Below are 21,662 nucleotides of genomic sequence, written 5' to 3'. Positions count from 1 at the left end.
GAATCTAGATACGCCCGCTATCTAGCGGGAGAGAGGAGGGAGCGTTGGAGGAACCGGATGAAGACCAGTTTGATCGCGATGATGCTCATCGTGATGACCACAACTCTCTTCTATGTGATGGTAGTTTAGATGATCGATATCGACTTGTAATGTGAAGACAAACTCGATACACGTGGTCTTGAGACTTGTAATGTTTTATCTTTGTTCGGTCTTTTGAATTCAGAGACTAATATGATGAATTGTATTCGGAGACTAATCTTCTATTGTATTCGATGAATCTGATGTTGCTGTGTGCTGCTGTCTATATTCTGTCTAATAATATATTTTATATTCAGTCTAATAATATATTTTGTAACCTGCGCAAAAATCAGAAAAGAAAAAAAAACCCAAATATTCATACTAATGGCGCATCACCACCAGGTGCGCCACTAGTATGCCAAAGGATACTAATGGCGCATCAACAGAGAATGCGCCATTAGTATGACAAAGCCATGCTTACGTATGGCCCCCCGGGAGGCACACTAATGGCGCATGCTGTTACATACTAATGGCGCACTAGTGGGTGCGCCATTAGTATACCAGATACTAATGGCGCACCTGTGGTGCGCCATTAGTAAGATATACTAGTGGCGTGGTACTAATGGCGCATTGGTAATGCGCCATTAGTAGGCAAAACCAATGCACCATTAGTAGGCCTTTTCCTAGTAGTGATATTATGATTTCTTGAAGGTGGAAGAACACCAATACCATTACGGGAAGCCTCTTGCCAAAGATGAAAAATCTAACAACGATGATGCGAAGATTCGATGATTGGTACATGAAAACCTGCAGAGAGTCTGGGGGGGGGAGGATACTTTCTATCTGAGAGTTAAAGAGGAGCACGACCTCGTTGGAATTGATTTGTTGACTGTTCCATTTGAGGAGTTCTTCCAATGGTTCAATCAAAAGGCCCTCGATAAATTAACGGTCACTTGCTACTGTCTGTAAGTACTACTTCTGTCATTAAGTCTCTATATATAGCCCAGCTCTTTCATTGCATGTATATATGATTATCCTCACTATATTATGCAGATTGAAGATCGTCGAGTGCAGAAAAGCAGAAATGTATGATATTGGGTTCATTAACACAAATCTCATAGATCAATTTGAGGTTGAAAAGAACGCCGATGATGCTGAGGCCAACTTGCTCAAATCATTGATAATAAATGAAAACAAAGATAAAATACTCTTTCCTTACAACTTCAAGTGAGTGTTACTGTCTTGTGCATATTCGGTTTCCCTTATTACTCGAGCGAGGTTATAGTAATGTAATTGATGAGTTATGCATGCGTGCGCAGCTTCCACTATATTCTCCTGGAGATTAAGCTTGAGCAGGGACTAGTAACCGTCTTAGACTTGAGACAAAATCTTCCGAGACCTATGCGGACATGACTAAAATGCTCGAGAAGTAAGTTCAATCGATCATTATCGCACCATATCGGCAACTTTTTGTTCATTTCCTGATATCAAGTAATTGTTTTCTTTGTCTCGCAGGGTTTGGAAAATATTCACCGCACAAGCTCCGGGACTGCCAGGGGAGCTGCGATGGACATACCTGAAAGTAAGTAGTACTAGCTAGCTAGTTCCGCGCATCTCGATCCCATTGATTCTAGCTACTTTCATCAATTCCATTTATAATGCTTCATTATCAGTTTGATTGACCTCTATTTCTCATAAAGTGCTTGTGGCAGGAATAAGGAAATGATTGCTGTGGATACTACGTGTGCGAGTTCATCTACGACGCGACTTGCAAAGATAAGCGGGGCTACTCTAAAAGAAAATTTAATGTGCGTAAGCAATAATATTCACAATTTCATTTTATTACACCATCATTTCTGTTGAGTTTTATTCATGTATATGTATTAACCTCCTTCTTCAAATTAGACGTGGGAGATGCGGAATGAACTCCTACCAGAAGATCGCATGAAAGCAATTCAAGAGCAATTAGAAGGATTCTTTCTTGACCACGTCATCAATAAAGCCGGAAAATACCATGTGGAACTTGATTTCAGATGCTAGGAGATTGTAACAGTTTTTACATATTGTATATGTATGTAGCCAGTAGCGTTGGATAGATAATACGAAAACTTGTTGTTCGACCAATCTCTCGGAGAAGGAGAGGTCGATCACTTCTCTCGGTATGCATGACGAACTTCTGTACTTAATGGTTTCCTTCATTTTCTTACTAGCTAGCGTGTCGAGGGCCTCTCTATACGTATAGTACATAGCGTCGACCAAGCACGGAGATAAGAGAGAACACTTCTCTCTATTAATTAATTAGCTACCTAACACAATATATGAAACACCTTAATTAACCATACAAAACCCCCAAATCCACCCCCTTTCAGAAAAAAAACAAAAACCCTAGCCTCTGAACAGCTGACGCGTGGATGCCTATTGGTCCCGGTTGGTGCCACCAACCGGGACTAAAGGCCCTCCTGCCTGGGCTCGCCACAGCGGCCACGTGGAGGCCCATCTGTCCCGGTTCGTATAAGAACCGGGACTAAAGGCCAAGGGCATTAGTAACGACCCTTTAGTCCCGGTTCCGCAACCGGGACAGATGGGCCTTATGAACCGGGACAAATGGCCCTTTTTCTACTAGTGATGGGTCAGGCTCCCTTCAACAAAAATATTTAACGAGCCATGGTTAACCATACGAATTAGTCAAAAAGGCGGCAATGTGATTATTGATTAACCATACTAGTGGTCTACCCGTGCATTCGCACGGGCTAGCATGAGAATGCTATCTTTGAGCAATGTTGAACATACATTACAATTCATGTTTTTTTGCGGGAATCATAATATGTAAATGATAGTTTTTATTAACTTAATCCTCTCATTGGCGGCAATTATTAATTTCACAAAAGGCCCGACATGGCTTCCCATGTATCCATTTCTTTCAGGACACATACTAATGTCTTTATAGCGACGATTCTAAAAGTATCTTGCGCTTCGAAAATTGGTGTCTGAATTTATTCCACTTGGTGCACGTTGCATAAGACACTTAGCTTCAGTGTATAATTTTAAATTTGGTTCAACTCTAGGATGTACAAATTGAGTTTGCATTTGGAGAGCAAATATCCTGTTGTCCGACGGAGATTATTTCTTGCTGCACGTCTATATTTCATACATTACATTTTCTGTTTGCATTTGTAGCAGTGTGTATAATCACACATGAGTTATGCTTATCTATATCTCTTCACTGTAAAACTAATATTTAATCTAATATAAATTATCGGCTGATGTTCCTTATGGGTTGGCAATGCTAATTATTGAATGATGCACCTTATGGGTTGTGTACTATATTATGCTCGGAGGCGAGAAGATAAGATGGCCAGTGGAGAATTGCAGATTTTCGTCAGGTGGATTGGATTGTTGACGCCTCAACATATACACCTACCATCTGCTTTTGACTAAGAGGCATATTAGTAACTTCGTGACATAGATGAAAGGGATTAATTAACACCAAAGTATATATGTAAAACACAGTTCCATCGTCCCATACATGCTATATTACATCGTAGTTTTTTTTATTAAATATCGATCAATCCGCCACTTATATTTCGAGGTCTTGATGCTCCAAGATTCTGAAATTCCTCGGTCGCCGATTCTTTATCAACACCGATATGGAAATTGCATTACAGAAGTACATGCAAATACACAAAAAAATCTTACATGGTTATTATTTTGAATTCCCTTGTTCGTGACAGTACCCTTTTATTGGTCCTTGAATAATTTTCACTTCATCTTTTTTCCTGAATGTGCAACATCAATATTTTTTCTGGTATTTAAGAAGCGCCACATAAGCGAGTTATTGTAAGCTTTCTCTTAGGTCCCAATTCTTTAAATATGGATTTATCTTTATCGTCACTGCCATCAGAATATACAACACACGTTGCTCTAGTCCTTTTTGTGGTTGTTCACAATTTGCTTATCATCGGTAACATGCTTCTACAAAAACATGATAAAACTTGTGTTAACTACTGTAAAATAATTATTATAAATATAATTTGTTATGCAGTAGGTACTAAAAGCATAGAGCATTATAGTAGAAAAGTCGATCCATGTTCAAAATTTGCTTTTGATCTCTTCCATCTGCCAAGTATAAGACCTGCTTTTATCCTGTTTCGTTTTACAAAACGTTCATCAACATGCAGTATTGGCAAATCCTTTTGGGAGCCTAGGAAAACGATTCCATATACAGTGATACATATAGCGAATGTGAATTGATATATCAATCTCTATCCACGTAATTTCTGGAATCTTTTTTCTTCTCGTTCATAACATAATTATTTGTATCTATCAAGAATCTTGAGATTGCTTATCAATCTTCTTCCTTATGACTCAAGCATGGTGCAAGTTGATGCTCCATTCAGGTCACACATCTCCTCTAGCTTAAGTTTGTACCTATACATAATACTAACATATATGGGTCTGTGCAGAATAGATTACTAACTTATAATGTGATATTATTAAAATGTACCATCGAAACATGTTCAGGAGTCAGGAATGATACAGAATCGCCAGAAAATAATTGGACAGAAGATGCTTCGTAATCCGAATCCAATGCTAAAGTTTGGATGGATTCAAGTATAAATCAAGAAAAAAACAAAATACCCGAACCTAAACTATTTTATATGGATGCGACAGTCACAACATGATAAAGAGCCACATCGTTTGCCTCTCTCACTTGACACACGACACTCTCAGTTTTCTTCCATGTCACCAAAAGGGGAAGGGTCTTTTTGTTAGTAAGATTGAACATAATCATTCCATACCATTGATGAAAGAAAGGCATAGTCCAACCTTCTAGCAAGCAAAACAACTACCGCAACCACAACGGGGTATAATTTATGAACCTTAGGAAGTCTGTAAGAAAAACTTAAGCAAACATGGAGAAAGTAGGACACACTTGGGTACAAATGGAGAAGAGCTGCATGGAGCACTTGTGTTGTTTACTTAAAGTGCTGGAGCCTTTACCCCAGGATCTCCCCAAATGCGAATACTGCTCCATTGAATGCTTAGAAAATAACTCACGTATTGGTCTGGACTGGGCTTTTCATTATCAGTTTTGCTAAAGCACATCTAGATATGCTTTAGGTATTGCACATCTAAGTCCTATGTCATTGATCTTACGTCAAGATTCGTGTAGATATTTTCTTTTTCTTTTTCTTTTTTTCTTTGTGCTTAATTCACTCACTTAGATATGCAATAACTAGGGCACATCTGGATGTGCCCTAGACACACCCCACATCTTAAGGCCTCAAATTTTGGTTCCTCATCTTGATCAGGTTCACCTTGAAAAGAAAGAAAAAACTCATCTTAAAAACATCAGGACCTTAGCTCTCATCGATACATGGTATGGTGACGCTAGATGGATAGTGACCCTGGAACTTCATGTGCCCTAGCAGGTGTCAACATGAACGGTGTGAAAAAACTCATCTTGAAAACATCAGGACCTTAACTCTCATCGATACGTGGTATGGCGATGCTAGATGGATAGTGACCCTGGAACTTCATGTGACCTAGCAGGTGTCAACATGAACGGTGTGCATTGATGCCCAGTTCTACCCCCAGCCTACATGGAGATCCCACAATATATGCTGCAGCGTTTTCTTGCCTGCCCCTCTACTCCACTCTGACACATAATCTTGCTGATATCAGGTAACCATGCTCTCCTCTTCAAAGACAAATCATATGCTGCTTTGATCTAGAACATCTGACAGACTAGGAATACATAGATGGCTACTTATAGGTTGTACCATACATAGATGCATTGATCTGATCCTCCTGTAGGTTCTAAACTGTTGAATTCTACCAAGATCTGATGTGGAGTATCCCTTTGTTTGAGGGCTCCGATCCAATCTCCACATCCAAGTCGAACACGTCTACCGTCATGAAAAAGAAGGGTTCCAAATTCCGACTCTTCTGTCCTGGTGGCATAACCCGACCTCGCCGATGCAACAAGCGAAGTTCTTTCCAGGGATCACGCACCTATGGAAGCTAATTTGGTTACTTTTTGAACAGATTGGATGCGGGAAAATAGGCAAGTACAAGGCTGCTGGCTTATTGATTCACGTGCAGTGCATGCACATACACAGAACGTTATTTGTCTTCGGCCATAGATTGTTTCTGGCATTATATATTTTGGCACGTGTTATTGCAGGTTGATTAATTCGTTTTTGACCAGATAGCAGTTAACATGACTACTTTTTGAACTGACCGGATGCAGGAAAATAGGCAAGTACATGGCAGCTAGCTTATTGATTCACGTACAATGGATGCACATACACAGAACATTGTTTGTCTTTGGCCATCGATTGATTCTGGCATTATGTATTTTGGTGTGTGTTTTTGCAGGTTGATTAATTCGTTTTTGACAAGATAGGTTTATACTTGGAGATCGATTCAGGCAACATAAGAGCAGGGAACAAATGGAGCCAGTTTTTGCAGATATCTTTCACCGGAAAGTACGTCGCAGCTCGACGCATCTTCTTAGATAATGAAAGGGTGTGTCTAGGGCACATCTAGATGTGCTCTAGTTATTGCACATCTAAGTGAGTGAATCATGCATAAAGAGGAAAAGAAAAAAGAAAAAAAATATCCACACGAATCTCAACGTAAGATCAATGACATAGGACTTAGATGTGCAATACTTATGGCACATCTAAATGTGCTTTAGCAAAACTGAATTAGTATTTGCATAGGATGAGGCAGGAGGATACGTACCTGGTTAGGATTTTATTCTTGTTACAACATAAAGGTTGGTGGACCTTTCAAATTTTTTTGCTAAATAATGCAATACAGATTAAGGATTTTATGAGTAGATCTACACCGTAATAATTTGGTCCCACCAGATTAACGGCTCGTAAATTCTAATTATTATGGGAATTTTTAGGGAGTCACAAATTAGTATAGGTATAGACGAATGGACAGAAGTATTCAGACATGTCCATGCAATGTCTTTGGTCATTTGCAAGCTTGTCAACATAAAATGACCAAAGAGATTGCACAAAAAACATCATCTGAAAAAACATAAAAAACCATAAAAGGGGTTATTTTAGGAACTCATTACAAACACAGACGACGCTCACATACACGCACGCACACCCACCAAGATTTGTTGTTGGTTTCGTTCGTAAGCTGCTTAGCTAATTTTGTAAAATCCAGCGGCTTGCCATGCCTCAAACTCCTGATCGGTCTGCTGTAGAATCAAGTGGACCTAGACCGCCGCCCGGTTGAAGACCACCTTGTTCCGATGCCGCCGAACGCACCAAAACACCATGATCACGCACAGGCCCAGAGATCCCAAGCTACTCGCGACACACAGTAATGGAAGTCCACCAAGGTACAAGATCTTAATCCTCACCTGAGTAACAGAGATGCCCATACCTGAAGAGCCAGAACACAACCGATCGACCGGAATAATATTATTCAGGTGAGAATCCCACATCAAATTTAATTAAAAGAAATCAACGAGGACGAGAAATGTCAGCATCAGATAGAACCTACCCATGTGACAATGCCGTACGATTAGTAAGTTGTAATCGCGGCATGCATGTGACTGTGCATTATGATTGATATACTTTTCAGTTCCCCGGCCCTTGTCTTATAGGTCAGGATTAGTTTTAGTTCTGTCCGATAGAGGACCATTTGTCTGCATCCGGGGGCGGTCACACTCTCGACCACCAACCATGATTATTTCTCAGCATGCAAGATTGATCGCACGTACTAGCAACAATTCCCGTAGATTATGGTCTACCTGGCTGTGGCCGCCACTATCGTTAGCACAGTAGCATTTGCACGTTTAGAATGTGTACATGATGAGAAGGCTACAAATAAGTCTAGGCAAATTGAGCGGGCCGCTAGCCTTTTCAATTAGCAGTGAAAGATTCCCCGGATGTGCATATGTGGGCCGTGATGTTTATAGCGCACCCAATGCATTGTTTATCTCCAAGTGTATACCCAGAAACAATTCATTTGAGCAATAAAGTTTGGTACCCCTCAAAACAAAAAACTGCCAGTATGCAGATTTTCAGGAAATAAAAACAATGCCACTTTTAGGGAATTTTATATGTTAGCAAGATGTATTTAAGTTTAATTACACATAATTATGTGCCACGTCCATTGATGGCGACATATGAAAACAGTGAGTTAAATGCATTAATTGCACAAGAACTTGTCCCGTATGTTCACTTTGGTCCATGATGTTGCAAACACGACAAATGGCTCGCTAAACTCATTTAACGCGCCGACGCTGGTACAAAAGCGGCCGAAAACACTTGATAGACCCATAACATGGCAAAGGTCCTTATGAACTAGATCGGGAAGCCCCCCCCCCCCCCCCCCGCCAAACTTCTCCTTACTCAACACATCCGCCCCCCGCACTCCCGCCACCGCGTACTTGTGCCTCCCTCGCTGGCATCCCGCCTTTCATCACTGCCGGCCCTCCCTATTTCTGAGCCGCAACGCCTCACATGCGATCGCTATTGTTAATTCGCCAAATCTAGTGTTCCCGCATCTTCAACCTGCTTCCTCTTCTTTGGTCTACAGCCGCCACCCAACATAGGTCCTCCTCCCTAACTTCTCCCTCTACCTCTTTAATTAGTCAATTAGCTAAACATTTACAAGTTAGCATTTTAGGTATACTGACCCATGTTGTTTGTAGGTGTAGTTAGGTTAGTTAATTGCATGGGCTTGCTAAATAGTTGTACGTAATTACATCTAGCTAATTTTAGATAACTTAGAGCTAATTTATAAATAAATGGTTTGTTCATTCCATTTCATTTCGTAGTCAATTATCTAAAAATTGTTAGTAAATTAATTATAAATTGCTAATTTATATTTTTTGTATGTGAGCGAGTTACCTAATTTTAGGTTGCCACGTAGGTGATTTATGATGATGTTCACATGTGGTACAAAGAGAATATAGATGTGTGTGTGTGTGTGTGTGTGTGTGTGTGAGAGAGAGAGAGAGAGAGAGAGAGTCTGTAAAAGTTAGAATAAAATCTAAAAATTTATTAGATGTGATGTGTTGTGGGAAGTGCAAGTGATGTGATGTGTGTATGTGTGCCATGCTATATCATAAGTGTTGAAATTTGTAAAACTAAAAGTAAAACTAAAACAGTTGCCTTGGAAGCAAAAATGGGGTGCCTGCCACAACAACTAATTTAGTGGCTAAGATATTAGGGGCAGGAGGTTAGGGGTTTAGGGTTGGATCACTAGATATCAACTTGTCGAAGGTGAGCCTTCTAGGTTAAGGACTAGGGGTTTAGGAGCAAGTGGTTAGAGGCTACGTTACACAGATACTTCAGAAAGTGCGCGTATCCTGCCGGATACTGCCCCGATACTCGGATACTGCCCCGATACTGCCCGATACGTATCCCGTAAGTATCCTGTGATTTATTGATTTTAAAAAAAGAAAATAGTGTTTGATACCTCTGGGATACGTTTTGGATACGGCAACCCCTTCGTTCGACGTATAAAATTGAAAACTCCTTGATCCCCTCCTAGCGCCGCCGCACGTCATCAATTCCCAGCTGGCCACCTCGTCCCCTCGACTCTTTGGAGCAGGCGAGCAGCCACAGCCCGCAGGTCTCCAACTCTCCATAACTCTCAGCTCCAGTCCTCTCCTCTCCCACATGTTCTTCTCCAACTCTCCGTCCAATCGACGCTGATCGGTCACCGGCTCGTCGCCGGCAGAAGACATCCGTGTCTCCCTTGCAGGAGGTATGTTCTCATCTCCCTCTCCTAGCCTAGTGGTTATTGAACAGTAGCTACCACTTGCACGGACAACGCGAGTTCGACCCACAGTTTTGCAGCATTTTTAAACTTTTGCATCTTCAAAAGGAAATAAAAAGGGTGTTGCCCAAGTTCAAACCCGCGACTACTTGCTTATGAAAGGTTGGCTTTACCACTTGGCCACCATCAGCTATGTGGTTGAATAAGAGATGGCCTGTATTTAACTATACCGTGACCGTTTGAATTCAAAATTTTCAAATTATTCGAGATTTTTTGCTCGGTATGCATGTTTCTCGAGGGGGGGCGGTAAACCCGGTAACCGCGCGAGATCTCGGAATTTCGCTCGGTACCCAAAACGTGGTTAGATCAGTTTGACTGATCTGTTTTCGTAATCTCCTTCTTTTACTGTGCAGATCGGCCATAGGGTCTTCTTCAGTTAGAAGTGACGCAGGTAGTGGAGGTAGCGTGGATGCAGTCCATGTATTGGCTGCTGCTCGTGTGATTCCGGAAGATGATAATGAGAAGAAGCCTTTGTGGAGGTACGTCCAGATGTTGGAAAATACTGGGAAAGGGAAAGGAGGCAACAAGAGATCCATGCAGTATTTGTTAAGCAATCGTGAAGACTTCAATTTTTTTAATAAAACAGTGCATTTCCTATAAAAAAACTTGTTATTTTTTCATATATTTAATAATTAATATGTATATACAGACGTATCCCCGTATCCTAGTTTTTAGAAAATTGCCGTATCGGGCGTATCCCCGTATCGTGTATCCGATACGTATCCAAGTATTCGTGCAACGTAGGTTAGAGGTTGAGGGTTCGGACCAGTCGATGTCAAAAATTATTCTTTGTTGTTTGATACTTACATTATATTTATTTTGTGACACTTTTTTGTAATATGAATTTTTAGGTGTCAACACTAACCTGAAGTTTAGGCCGCTGCCGCCGAGGTACCACGGCATTCGGCTTCGCTCAGCCCATTGGACAGTAGATATATGTGTCCCAGGGGAGAATAAGAAGCATTGGCTTTTCACGTTCAACACCGCGTAAAAGATGGTGTGCTAGTACAAGTTCGCAGCGACCACCTTTTGGGGACCCAAGCGCATCTCCACTTCCCCGACTACTACGCTCCGTTTAGGGTCGAATCCTGAGATGACCACGAGGAGGATCAGTTGACCCATGCGCAGTACACGGTCGAGCATGCCAGTGAGAACTACATAACCATGCTTGTTCAGGTGAACCCACATCTCTGCGCTAAGAACCACACTCTCGTTAGATCTATCGAGGATGAGGGGGAGGTCAAGGACAACCGCCATGACATCGCCCGCCGCCGAGCTGAGCAGGAGAATTATTTTACGAAGCTCCAAAAGTTCAACAACGAATTGGAGGATAGTGATGACCCGGTTCTGCGGAGTTGGCCTGCCGCTAACAACCATGAGACATGACCCTTCAGTGAGGAGGCGATACCTATCCTCTCTATTTTGACTCCTCATTGTCAGGCTTCTCGGAGTAGGTTAGCTAGCAAGTTTTATGTCGATGTAGTATGTAATCTAGTGTACTGTCTAATAAATATTTGTACGATGTTAATGTGGTACCATGCTCTACTAGTGCAATGAAGTACTTTAAATTTGTAATTTCTTACACATGTGATATGTGATTTTGTATGTGATATATGCCACCACAGCTCGTTTACCATGTTTCTTCTACTTTGAATTACTTATTTCAAAGGCATTAGGATTTTGGCATTTTTCCATGTTATAGTGATGATACTAATATGTGTTCTTTTGGTTTTATTTTTATTATAGCAGGTGCTTCATAAAACATGAAGAGATTCATCAAATCAATGAGGCTTTTCGGAAGTGGCGGCCGTGACTACTGTTCCTCAAATGGTTTTATATCCACTGTCATGAAGGACCATAATTTGTATAGTCCCAGTGAGGAGGAGGTGCAGGAGACCACTGCCAACCATAATCCGTAAGCTACTGATGAGGAGGTGGTAAAAGAGATGGTGTGTCCGGATGACTCGGCCTGTACCTCCAGCTCTATAGGTAGGAGGAAGCACTTTGGGCATCTCCATTGGAGGTCTCGAAGCCCAAGCATATACGCCGGCATGTCGTTATACCCAACGGAGACACGGGTAAATGATGACCTTACAATTTACTAACATATACTTCCTCCGTCCCAAAATAAGTGACTCAACTTTGTACTAACTTTGTATTAAAGTTAGTATAAAGTTAAGTCACATATTTTGGGACGGATGGAGTAATATTTTAACAATAACATATGATTTCCTTTCATTGTGCAGTTAGTGGGAACTCAATAAAGCGGGTTCACACCACATCCAGGTGAATCACCTTATTGGTGCTCTTCTGAAGGCATATTTTCTTGGCTTGGTCAAGCTGAGCGACAAAGCTCCACTGTCACCATGTTTCACCTAGGAGCACTACAAAGCCGCGCAGGATGACGAGTGTGATAGCAAGGCCGGCCCGGATCAAGAGAGATCTGTGGGTAAGTACCTATGGCACTCATTGGTCCATATCTGATGCTTGGTAATTATTTAACTGCCATATGCACTATTGTAGGATCACTTTACCTGCCTGGATGGGCACCTCGATGAGGTGTGCCTGAAGGTTGAGAGAGTTGCCAAGAACCTTCTCTCCCACATGAAGAACATTGTGCGGTACATGCCATGATGAGAGCTCGCCCCCTAGACGAATATGGTAACAAGATGATGAAGTTTGTTGCTTGCAAGACGAATATGGTTCGGGACGAGTACTTTTCAGTAGGTAACATCATTACTTTCTGCTTCTTGGATCAGCAGTCACTTGCTCCTTCTATTTCATATGATGTATTATGTATAAGTAGGTAAGGGAGCAATGGATCACAATCTATTGTTGGGCAGCGTTGGCGGATATGTGGTGCAGCCCTACATGGCAAGCACGACACATTATGAAAAGGGAGGACTGACTCCAGACAAAGGGTTTGTCACACATCTAGGGGAGCCTCAACCTGACATCTCTCCACCAAAAAATTGTATGGGCAACTCAAAGGTCAATTTTGTCTCTAGGCACGTCTATGTTTATTAATCATGATGCTTTCTCTTGCAAGCGAGGCAACAGCCTGGGGGCACGACCATAGGGGAAACAGGGGCGAGGAGTATTGCGGCAACTTGACCATGGAGGTGATGGATCTGTGCACATCTTTGTATCAGAAGAAGTACGAGGACAAGCCTGATCCATAGGACCAGACTAGCGGTCAGGAGTTGGTGATGAGGGTAGGAGATGGGAAGAAGAGTGACCGCCACGTCATTTGCAGTGGCGCAATCGCCACCTCCTCGAATGTCAAGCTATATCAGATCTAGGCACAGAGTGCAAGCCCAAGTCCCTCCATAAGGAGTCGTCCGACGACTCATTCAGGTGAGATTGCATAGCTGCAGGATTGTATCTTTCATACTCATGTCTTTTACATTATCTTGTTATAAATATAACCTATATTTGAGACTGCAATGATATATTGTAGGCAATGTTAGGCAGAAAAAGCCGCACGGGCCACAAATATGGAAGAAGGAAGGACGAAAGGGGAGGATGTCGAGGCCATGACGCACAGGCGGCACGACTACAAGAAGTGGCGGCATGAGAGATGTGCAAGCCGGAGTCAAGGTTAGTGCTTTCACAGAATAGCCACCAATATTAACCGATTGAAAATTGTGATGCAATGCTAACAAAAATATATATGTAGATGTTTCATCAAAAACTTGAGGCTATGAATAATGCCACTCCTCCTCCTCCTCCTCCCCCCCCCCCCTCCTCCTCAACAGGCGTACAGCTTGTGTCAACGGAGTTGACCTTCATCAGGGAGAGGTCGTGTCGGCGAATTGTATGCTGATTGTCTGTGAAATATGGATGTTGTTAAGTCACTATGCTTGTGCAGGTGAATTTTAAGTACTATGCTTGGTATGGACTAGGTTGTTATCTAACTTGGTTTGTGACATGTGAACTTCCTATGGTAATTGGCTTGTTGCTCGTTTGTGTGTATTATGTGTGATGTACGAATGGTGCTAGCTGGCTATATATGGCTATAAAAATATGTTTTCCATGGAGGGCTTAACAGGGCTTTTGCTGAGTACCGAGCTCAGCAAAGGTCCCAGTTACTGAGTATCCTACTCGACAGCTGTGACGCGTGACTATTCCCACCAACTCTTGCAGCTGTTTTGCCGAGCTTCAAGTGCCATAACTCGGCAAAGTTTTTTCGCAGCCAAAATATGTAAACAAAGATGTTCTCCGGGAGTCACCGCACTCGGCAAGCTAGGCCACATGGCGGAACCTGGGAATATCTTCGCAGCTACACCGGGGGTACTTCGGCAGGGGACTCAGAAAACTGTTCCTGCACTCAAAAGTTAATTTTGCAAATAGTTGCCGAGTCCCCCAGGTGTTGCACTCAGCAAACGTGCCACCGACGTCACGGAGCCGTCAAACCCAAATTGTCGTGTCACGTGGCTCCTAGTTGTCGATTGCCATGTCATGAGCTCTCAGCAAAAAAACGTAGTAGCCGAGTATTATTTCGTTTATGGGGCATTATTGTGACAGCTCTCGTCGGAAGGAATTCCTTGACGAGTGCACACTACTGCTGAGTCTTGTTCTCGGCAAAGGGATGTTGTGTCGTGAGCCTGTGAAACGGAAGTCGGCAAAGACCTTGGCACTTGGTAAACACTGATTTTCCATTAGTATTATTTACTATCTCTAACAGGCATCGCCAGTTATTAGGGTCCTATATGTATTTTTAGTTTCAGCTCTCATATGTTTCCCCATAGTTTAACCAATCTTATGACTTTTACTTTTTGCCTTCAAGAAGAGTTGTCTTTCAAAGTTACCATACTATTTTGTGTTTTCTCCTAGCAGAACGATGGCCAGCTGCAAGGTTTGAACATACATTTGCTAGTCGTTATTCGCGTTAGCATAGTGGAACTGTGATTGGCCCGTCACTTGGCTATCGTGGATGGTCCAAAAAGGCTATAGCGCACCTATAGGTAGTTGTTTTAAAACATTTGTATTTTGGATGATTCACGTGGCCGGATCCACCAATCTAGCTGGCTAACACTGATCTTAATCTCAACAACAGGAGAGCCCATTGTACACATAATAATGTAATTTTGTATGTTTGTGCAACGACACGCACCTTTAATTTGCTGGTGTCTAGAATATGATTTCCACTAGATCCAGGCCAGATAACCAGGATCCAACGACTCATTGTTTGTTTAAGGTTGGCCAATTTGTCTTAGGCTTGGGAGGGGCCTTAGTGTGACCAAACACTGAGTGGACGCACGCTTCCTTATAAACCCAAAGACTAGAAGCCAGGTTCCATGGCATCTACTACTGCTACAAAGATTGAGTTGATCACCCACCGATCGAGGTAAACAATTCCACTACACGCATCGTTCTCTCATTAATTCTAGTCTGCCGTGTCTCATCTCTCATGTGTATCTCGATGTTGAACCAGCTGCTAAGTCAGTGGTTACGTACGGACGGATGCCCATGGACGACATGGACGACTCACTCATGTTCATGCAGTGGGCGGTGAGCACGCTGCAGCACGAGGAGGATCAAGGAGGAGCCGACGAGAACCGGGCTGGCTTCGCATGCCTCCAGGCGCTCCCGGAGCTCCCGGAAGCACACAAGAGGCAGAGCTCCGGCGCGGATACCCGCCGCTGTGGGGGGCTCATCAGTCCATCCCCTGATGCAGCCATGCAGCAAGGCAGCAATTCCACGTTGACGTCGTTCCCGGCCTCGGGCAGTATGAGCAGTACCGGCGCCACCTACACCCACTCCATGAGCTGGAACTTCAACGCGGCCCAGCCGTCCAGCGTGGGCGGTGGCACACAGGCCGCCAGAGCGCCGCTTCGTTCCGGCGTGTCACAGCCGACGAGGAGGGCCGTCGCAAGGAAAGTCGCCGCCTGCGCACAAGGCCACATCATGGCGGAGCGGAAGCGCCGGGAGAAGACCAACCAGCGCTTCATCGAGCTCTCTGCCCTCATCCCCGGCCTCAAGAAGGTCGTTGACTTCCCCGTCTTTTTCAACGTGCCCTAATATTCCTTCAGGAAATGCATGGTTCTTTTTGTTTATTTTTGCCCGTTGGGGTTCAATGCTTAGTTAATCTGTTAATGTGTTTATTACAATTTGGGTCCATCAGATGGACAAGGGGACGATTCTTAGCAACGCAACGAGCTATGTGAAAGAGCTACAAGAGAAAGTCAAGTCCCTGGAGGCGGCGGGCGGCAGCCATAGGAGCGTCGAGACCGTGGTGCTCGTCAAAGAGGGGTCCCCTTTGTTCTACTCGGCAGACCGGACGGCGGCGAGCAGCCAGCTGCTGCCCGAGATCGAGGCAAAACTTTCAGGGAACAAGGTGATGTTGAGGATCCATTGTGAAATAAATGGGAAGGGTCTGGTCGCCAGGGTTCTTGCGGAGTTGGAGGAGTTCCACCTTCGCGTCGTCCACAATAATGTGATGCCGTTCACGCAGTCCACTGTGATTATAACCACCATGGCAAAGGCAAGTTCTCATGAACAGATTTATGATAGTACTCACTCTGATTCAAAATTTGGTTGTAAAACTACGACACGTACCTTGAAAAGAGGGTAGGATGTTTGTGTGAGTTCATCACGATGAATAGAGTCGACCGAGTTTATAAGGGATGCTAAGCCAATAACCTCACAATGGCATGATTGATAAGGTATACAATCATGCAAAAACTCCAACAATGAACACAACCAACTATTAACCGAAACCAGACTCCACCAGCAATTGCAAACCAACGACCGAGAGCCTAAAAGACCCAGGGCTGGTGTGAAGAAGCTATTCGACAACATCTTCAGGGAAAAAATAGCTTCTCATGGGTGTTAATGTATCGGCACACCCATCGCCACCACCCCAGCGAACATTAGGGAGACTAGACTGCCCAGAGGCTCCTTGGACCCCCATAACATGGACGAATAGACGAATGGATTTTTTTTCCACCCAGATGGATTCCTCTCAATATTCACTTTCCTCATTCTCCAATGCATATTTTTTGAATAGATAGATATGCATACCATGCTATAAAATGCACACTTGCAAATTATAATACAATAAGACAAAGAAATTATCAAGTAGCAACTCAAGATCACCTTAACCCTACGGACATTAGACTGTTTCATTTGGAAGTGGATTTTCGATTTTTCTAATATAAAATATAGTACCATTTTCAGAGATCCAATATATTACTTTATGCAGTTCAAACTAAATGTAAAATTTCTGGTAGGACATGAGTCACATGACACATTCTTCAAGATAGTAATTTGACGGCCATCTTATCAACAAACAATTTCTGTGATAAATAAAATTATTAAGGTATATTTGATAATAAATATCATAATATCGATCTAATCTTTAGATATTATTTCTTTGTAGATAGAGAAAATTAGAATTGTTTAACTGATAAAAGTGTAGAAATAGTTGAACTTTCGATCAGAGGTCATAGTATGTCACTACTTATAAGTATATATCCCTCCTCGTTTATGTTAGAGAAACAACGGAAAACAGGCACAATATTGATATTATGTACAATTCTATTATACATGACCATAAATGTCTTCAAGGACTTTTGGCTTTAAATTTGTGTGGATCGACTAACTTTCACATTCAGGTGGAGGAGGGCTTTACCGTCAATGCAGAGGAAATAGTCAGAAGACTCAACTATGTACTGTACCAAGATAGCGGCAACAAGAGTTGTTACTAACAATGAAGAAACGAGCCCGAATGAAAGACCACCTTCGGCAGATTAAACATCTCAGATTGGCCTTTCTTTCTGCCTGCCTGAGAATATATATTCAAGACGGGTCTTCATTCTAACCTACCTCAGAAAGCAAAATTTTCCGAGACGGGTGCTTCTCCCCTGAGGTTTTGAGACAGAAGCCCAAGAAAACCCACTTTGTATAGCCTTTTTCGTGACCGTATTTTTCGGCTAGTGTCAGAAGCCATGTTTAATAAAGTCTGTTGTGTAGCAGTGGTGGGATGCATGTTCGTTTGAGGGCATCTCTGCAGAGTGGTAAGTTAACTCTTGGTCAAATTTGCCATGTAGAATACATAATGTCGTGACAGAGAATAAATGAAGCGATTGAACAAAATTGTTAATTTGTACCTGAACCATCTATGCATAGGCTCTCTGTGTAGAAAACTGAGGCTCTGTAATGATGGGTTCAGTTGAGAACGTTAAAAAAAATTACCCGCAAATCAGCACACAATCTATTGGAGCCATGAATCAGCTAGAATAGAAACTCATCATGCAAACATTATCTTATAGTCATACTCACTTGCATATCTTACATAACCGAATATTCATCGTAAAGAAAAACATTTTCATGTCCAGTGTAACCAAATTTTGTGATAGATTAGTAACAACAAAGTAAAAATTGTTCTTGTTCTGTCCATTTGCACAGTAGATTGTTAAGGATGGCTGTCAGTTATTTAAAATTCCGTGAGGAAGCCTTCTTTCTAAAAATTAACAATACAAAACAACGAGTGATTTCGTGGTAAACAGAAAAACATACAAAGAAAAATAAAGAAATAATATAGTATTGGTGATATTTTGATGTGCAAAGCCTCGTAATTGTGCTAGTTCATTTTTCTTTGTTAATCACAATGTTATTATTAACTTATTACAAGGGCAGGTACATCCATATATGTTCCTGGTGAAAATTTGCAAACTTTGCTTGTGTGTTGTCCGATCACAAATGAACACATCAAATCAAAGCTGGGATTGACAGTTTAACACCAAAACTAATTTTATAGAAAACCCATACGCTGATAGTCCTAATAAAAGTTACACGGCCTAACCATTGTATAGAAGATCAGGGCGTCTCCCCCGATCCATTTCTTAGAGTGAAACCACGTTCAGGCATGTGAAGCATGTTCAGACCAACTAGCAGAGCAGAAGGAACCTCCGAAAAAACTTGGAAGAAGCAGCACTGCGAACACTGCACGCAGGCAGTGTTAGCATTAATCTTGTCATGATATATCAGCCTGTTTATTTTTGCGTTTGCATGTAGTTTAGATGGTCTAGTGAAGAGTAGGTAGGCCAACGATGCTTCAACTATGTGCGTGAAGGAGGTGAGATGTCGGGTTGTTGTGCGATGCGGCGAGCACAACGGGATGCCGATGGTGCCACGCCATCTTGATCTAGAAAACATCTTGCGGGATGCCGATCGCACAACATAAGGTGCCGGCAGCCGCTCCTCCTTCGACGACAACGATGAGCTAGCCCTCCGCATTGCCCTCGAGAAGTCCAAGGTGGACACGGGTGGCAGTTTCGGATCGGCCTCGCCTCTCCCCCGCCGGCGCAGCAAGGAGTTGGTGCTGGCTCCTCCCGGCCCGAGCTTGACTCTGCACGGCCTGCGCAGTCCGTGCCTCCCCCACGCCGTCCCCTGGTCCTGCCGCCTACTGCTCCCCCACGCGGGCAGCGGTGGGTGCTTGTGCCGGCATCGCCGGCCCAGACACGCACACCGGAGTCAGAGCTCTGTCAGCCTCCGCCGCGGGTTACCGGCGGAGCCCGACAAGGACAAGCTGCTCCTCGCGTGGGTCTACCGTCGGTCACTTACGACGGCGGAGATAGAAGCTCGGCGGCTGTCGTGGTTCTAAGTCTGACAGTAGAATGGGGGATAGGAATGTAGAGGCAAGATCTTAGCTATGGAGGAGTTGTACACGCGAGTTTTACGAGTTCAGGCCCTTCTCGGAGGAAGTAACAACCCTACGTCTCGGAGCCCGGAGGCGGTCGACTGGATTATATGCGTCTGTGTTACATGGGGTGCGAACCCTTGTCCCTGAGGAGGGGGTGTCTTATATAGAGTTTGCCAGACCCCTCCCGCCTTTAGTTACAAAGGGTTTAAGGTACATAAAGACGAGGACGTTGCTGGTAACGCCTGCAATAAAGATACATAATGACCATTAAAGTTATGACTTAATTCCCGACCGTTGCAGTGTGGAGTGGCTCTAGATATTCTGGTAGTCGAGTGATCGCCCCATACGGTCGAGTGTCTTCAAGACTGTCGAGTGGAACATAGCTTCATGGTCGAGTGGATGATGATTTTTCTTCGAATGCTTCTGGTTCTTTTTAGAGATGTCCTTGGGGAGGGTATCTTGGACAGATCCATGACCCTACCCTAGGTACATAGCTTCATCATTAGCCCCCGAATGGATCAGGGTTTGAGTGAGGAAGGAGTTGAGAACACTTCCGACTCATTTTTCGTGCTATGAGTATATCTTGTTCTGGATCAATGAGCTGAGGTGACCACACCAACTTCTTTTTCAGTCGCATTGATCCATTCTTAGTTTTTGTCGAGTGAACTTTTACTGAAGAGTTCTGAGTGATGATGTGGAGGATGTCTTCCGTCTGATAAGTTGTTCTGCTGTCCGCGGATTTCGCGGGATTCGAATTTTGGGAAGCGCGTCGGACGGGGGAGGCCGTGGTAATCGGGACGGATTAGGTAGGTTGCCTCGATCCCCGCGCCACCTTTTTTGTCACGTATCGCGCGCGCGACTGTTGCGGGATTTGATAAGATCGTCCGGACCTACAAGTCAGTCACTCGGAAGTGTCCTTATAAAAGGCACCGGACCGGGCTTTTGAACAGTGCACCCTCATTCTCCTTCTTCTTCCTCAGATTTCTCCGCTGCGCCTGCATCCGCTCTCGGCGTCGTAGCCCCGCTCGGACTCGATTCGCTGCCATGGGGAAGGAGAAGACGGTGGCGTTGGAGCGCGCAAAGAAGGCGACGGCGAAGGCGAAAGGAAAGAGGACCAGCAGGGGTGGATCGTCGTCAAGGTATGGCCTACCGCCGGTCTGGATCCAGGGCGACTGGATCCGCTTGACGATCAGCCAAGACGACATCGACGATCTGGTTGAGGGGGACTGATCCCCCACGAATCGGCGCGGCTCCCGGGGAACGAGACCGAGCCGCGGCCGCAGTAGGGTGAGTGCGTTCTCCTCGCCACTCACGTCGACCGCAGGTTTTCTTTGCCTCCCCACCCTTTCTTTCGTGGTTTTTTGAACTTCTTCGGGGCTCAACTTCACCACTTTACTCCAAACACCATCCTGTACCTTGCTGCCTTCATGTCCATGTGCGAGATTTTCTTGGGTTGCCGACCGCACTGGGGTCTCTTCAAGCACATATTCACATGTCGCTCCCAGATGGTCAAGAAGGCCAACCCGAGTGACGAGAGGACGCACGTGATACAGATGTGCGGGGGCCTCGAAATTCAGATGAGGAACAAGAGCACCTTCCCAGCTATGATCCTTCCCGACTCGGTCCGGGGCTGGCAGTCGACCTAGTTTTACTGCAAGGACCAGCCGACCCCGGGCCAGTCGACCGGACTTCCCCCCTTTTCGTTGGCTCGAGTGGAGAAGCCCTCCTCCTTGAGGGTGATCCCGGAAGAGAAGGCGTAGGTGAAGGTGTTGGTCGAGCGGGTTGTCCAACTTGTCCGCGACGGAGTGACTGGTATGGACCTGCCGGAGATCTTTCTCAGTCGACACATCCAACCACTCCAAGCCCTTGACCATCCGATGTGGATGTACTCGGGACTCGAGGACTCCACTCGGATCCACCCGGAGGACGTTAGTTAAGACACTGTTGGGGAACGTTGCAGAAAACAAAAAAATTTCCTACGGTTTCACCAAGATCCATCTAGGAGTTCATCTAGCAACGAGTGATCGGATTGCATCTACATACCTTTGTAGATCACGCGCGGAAGCGTTCAAAGAACAGGGATGAGGAAGGCGTACTCGACGTGATCCAAATCACCGGAGATCCTAGCGCCGAACGGACGGCACCTCCGCGTTCAACACACGTACGGTCAGCG

General features: G+C 44.0%; 1 protein-coding gene across 1 annotated transcript; it reads left to right on the top strand.

Annotated features, from left to right (window-relative positions):
* Window positions 1-13,413: 13,413 nt before the first annotated feature.
* Window positions 13,414-16,417, top strand: LOC123057526 (transcription factor bHLH19). The gene is made up of 4 exons (XM_044480477.1): window positions 13,414-13,453; window positions 14,364-14,423; window positions 15,278-15,828; window positions 15,968-16,417. The coding sequence occupies exons 1-4, from the start codon at window positions 13,414-13,416 to the stop codon at window positions 16,415-16,417; spliced, it is 1,101 nt and encodes a 366-aa protein (XP_044336412.1).
* The last annotated feature ends 5,245 nt before the right edge of the window (window positions 16,418-21,662 follow it).

This window comes from Triticum aestivum, chromosome 3A (assembly GCF_018294505.1).
Source record: "Triticum aestivum cultivar Chinese Spring chromosome 3A, IWGSC CS RefSeq v2.1, whole genome shotgun sequence".
Classification (NCBI taxonomy): Eukaryota; Viridiplantae; Streptophyta; class Magnoliopsida; order Poales; family Poaceae; genus Triticum; species Triticum aestivum.
This window is presented reverse-complemented; position numbering and strand designations above follow the sequence as displayed.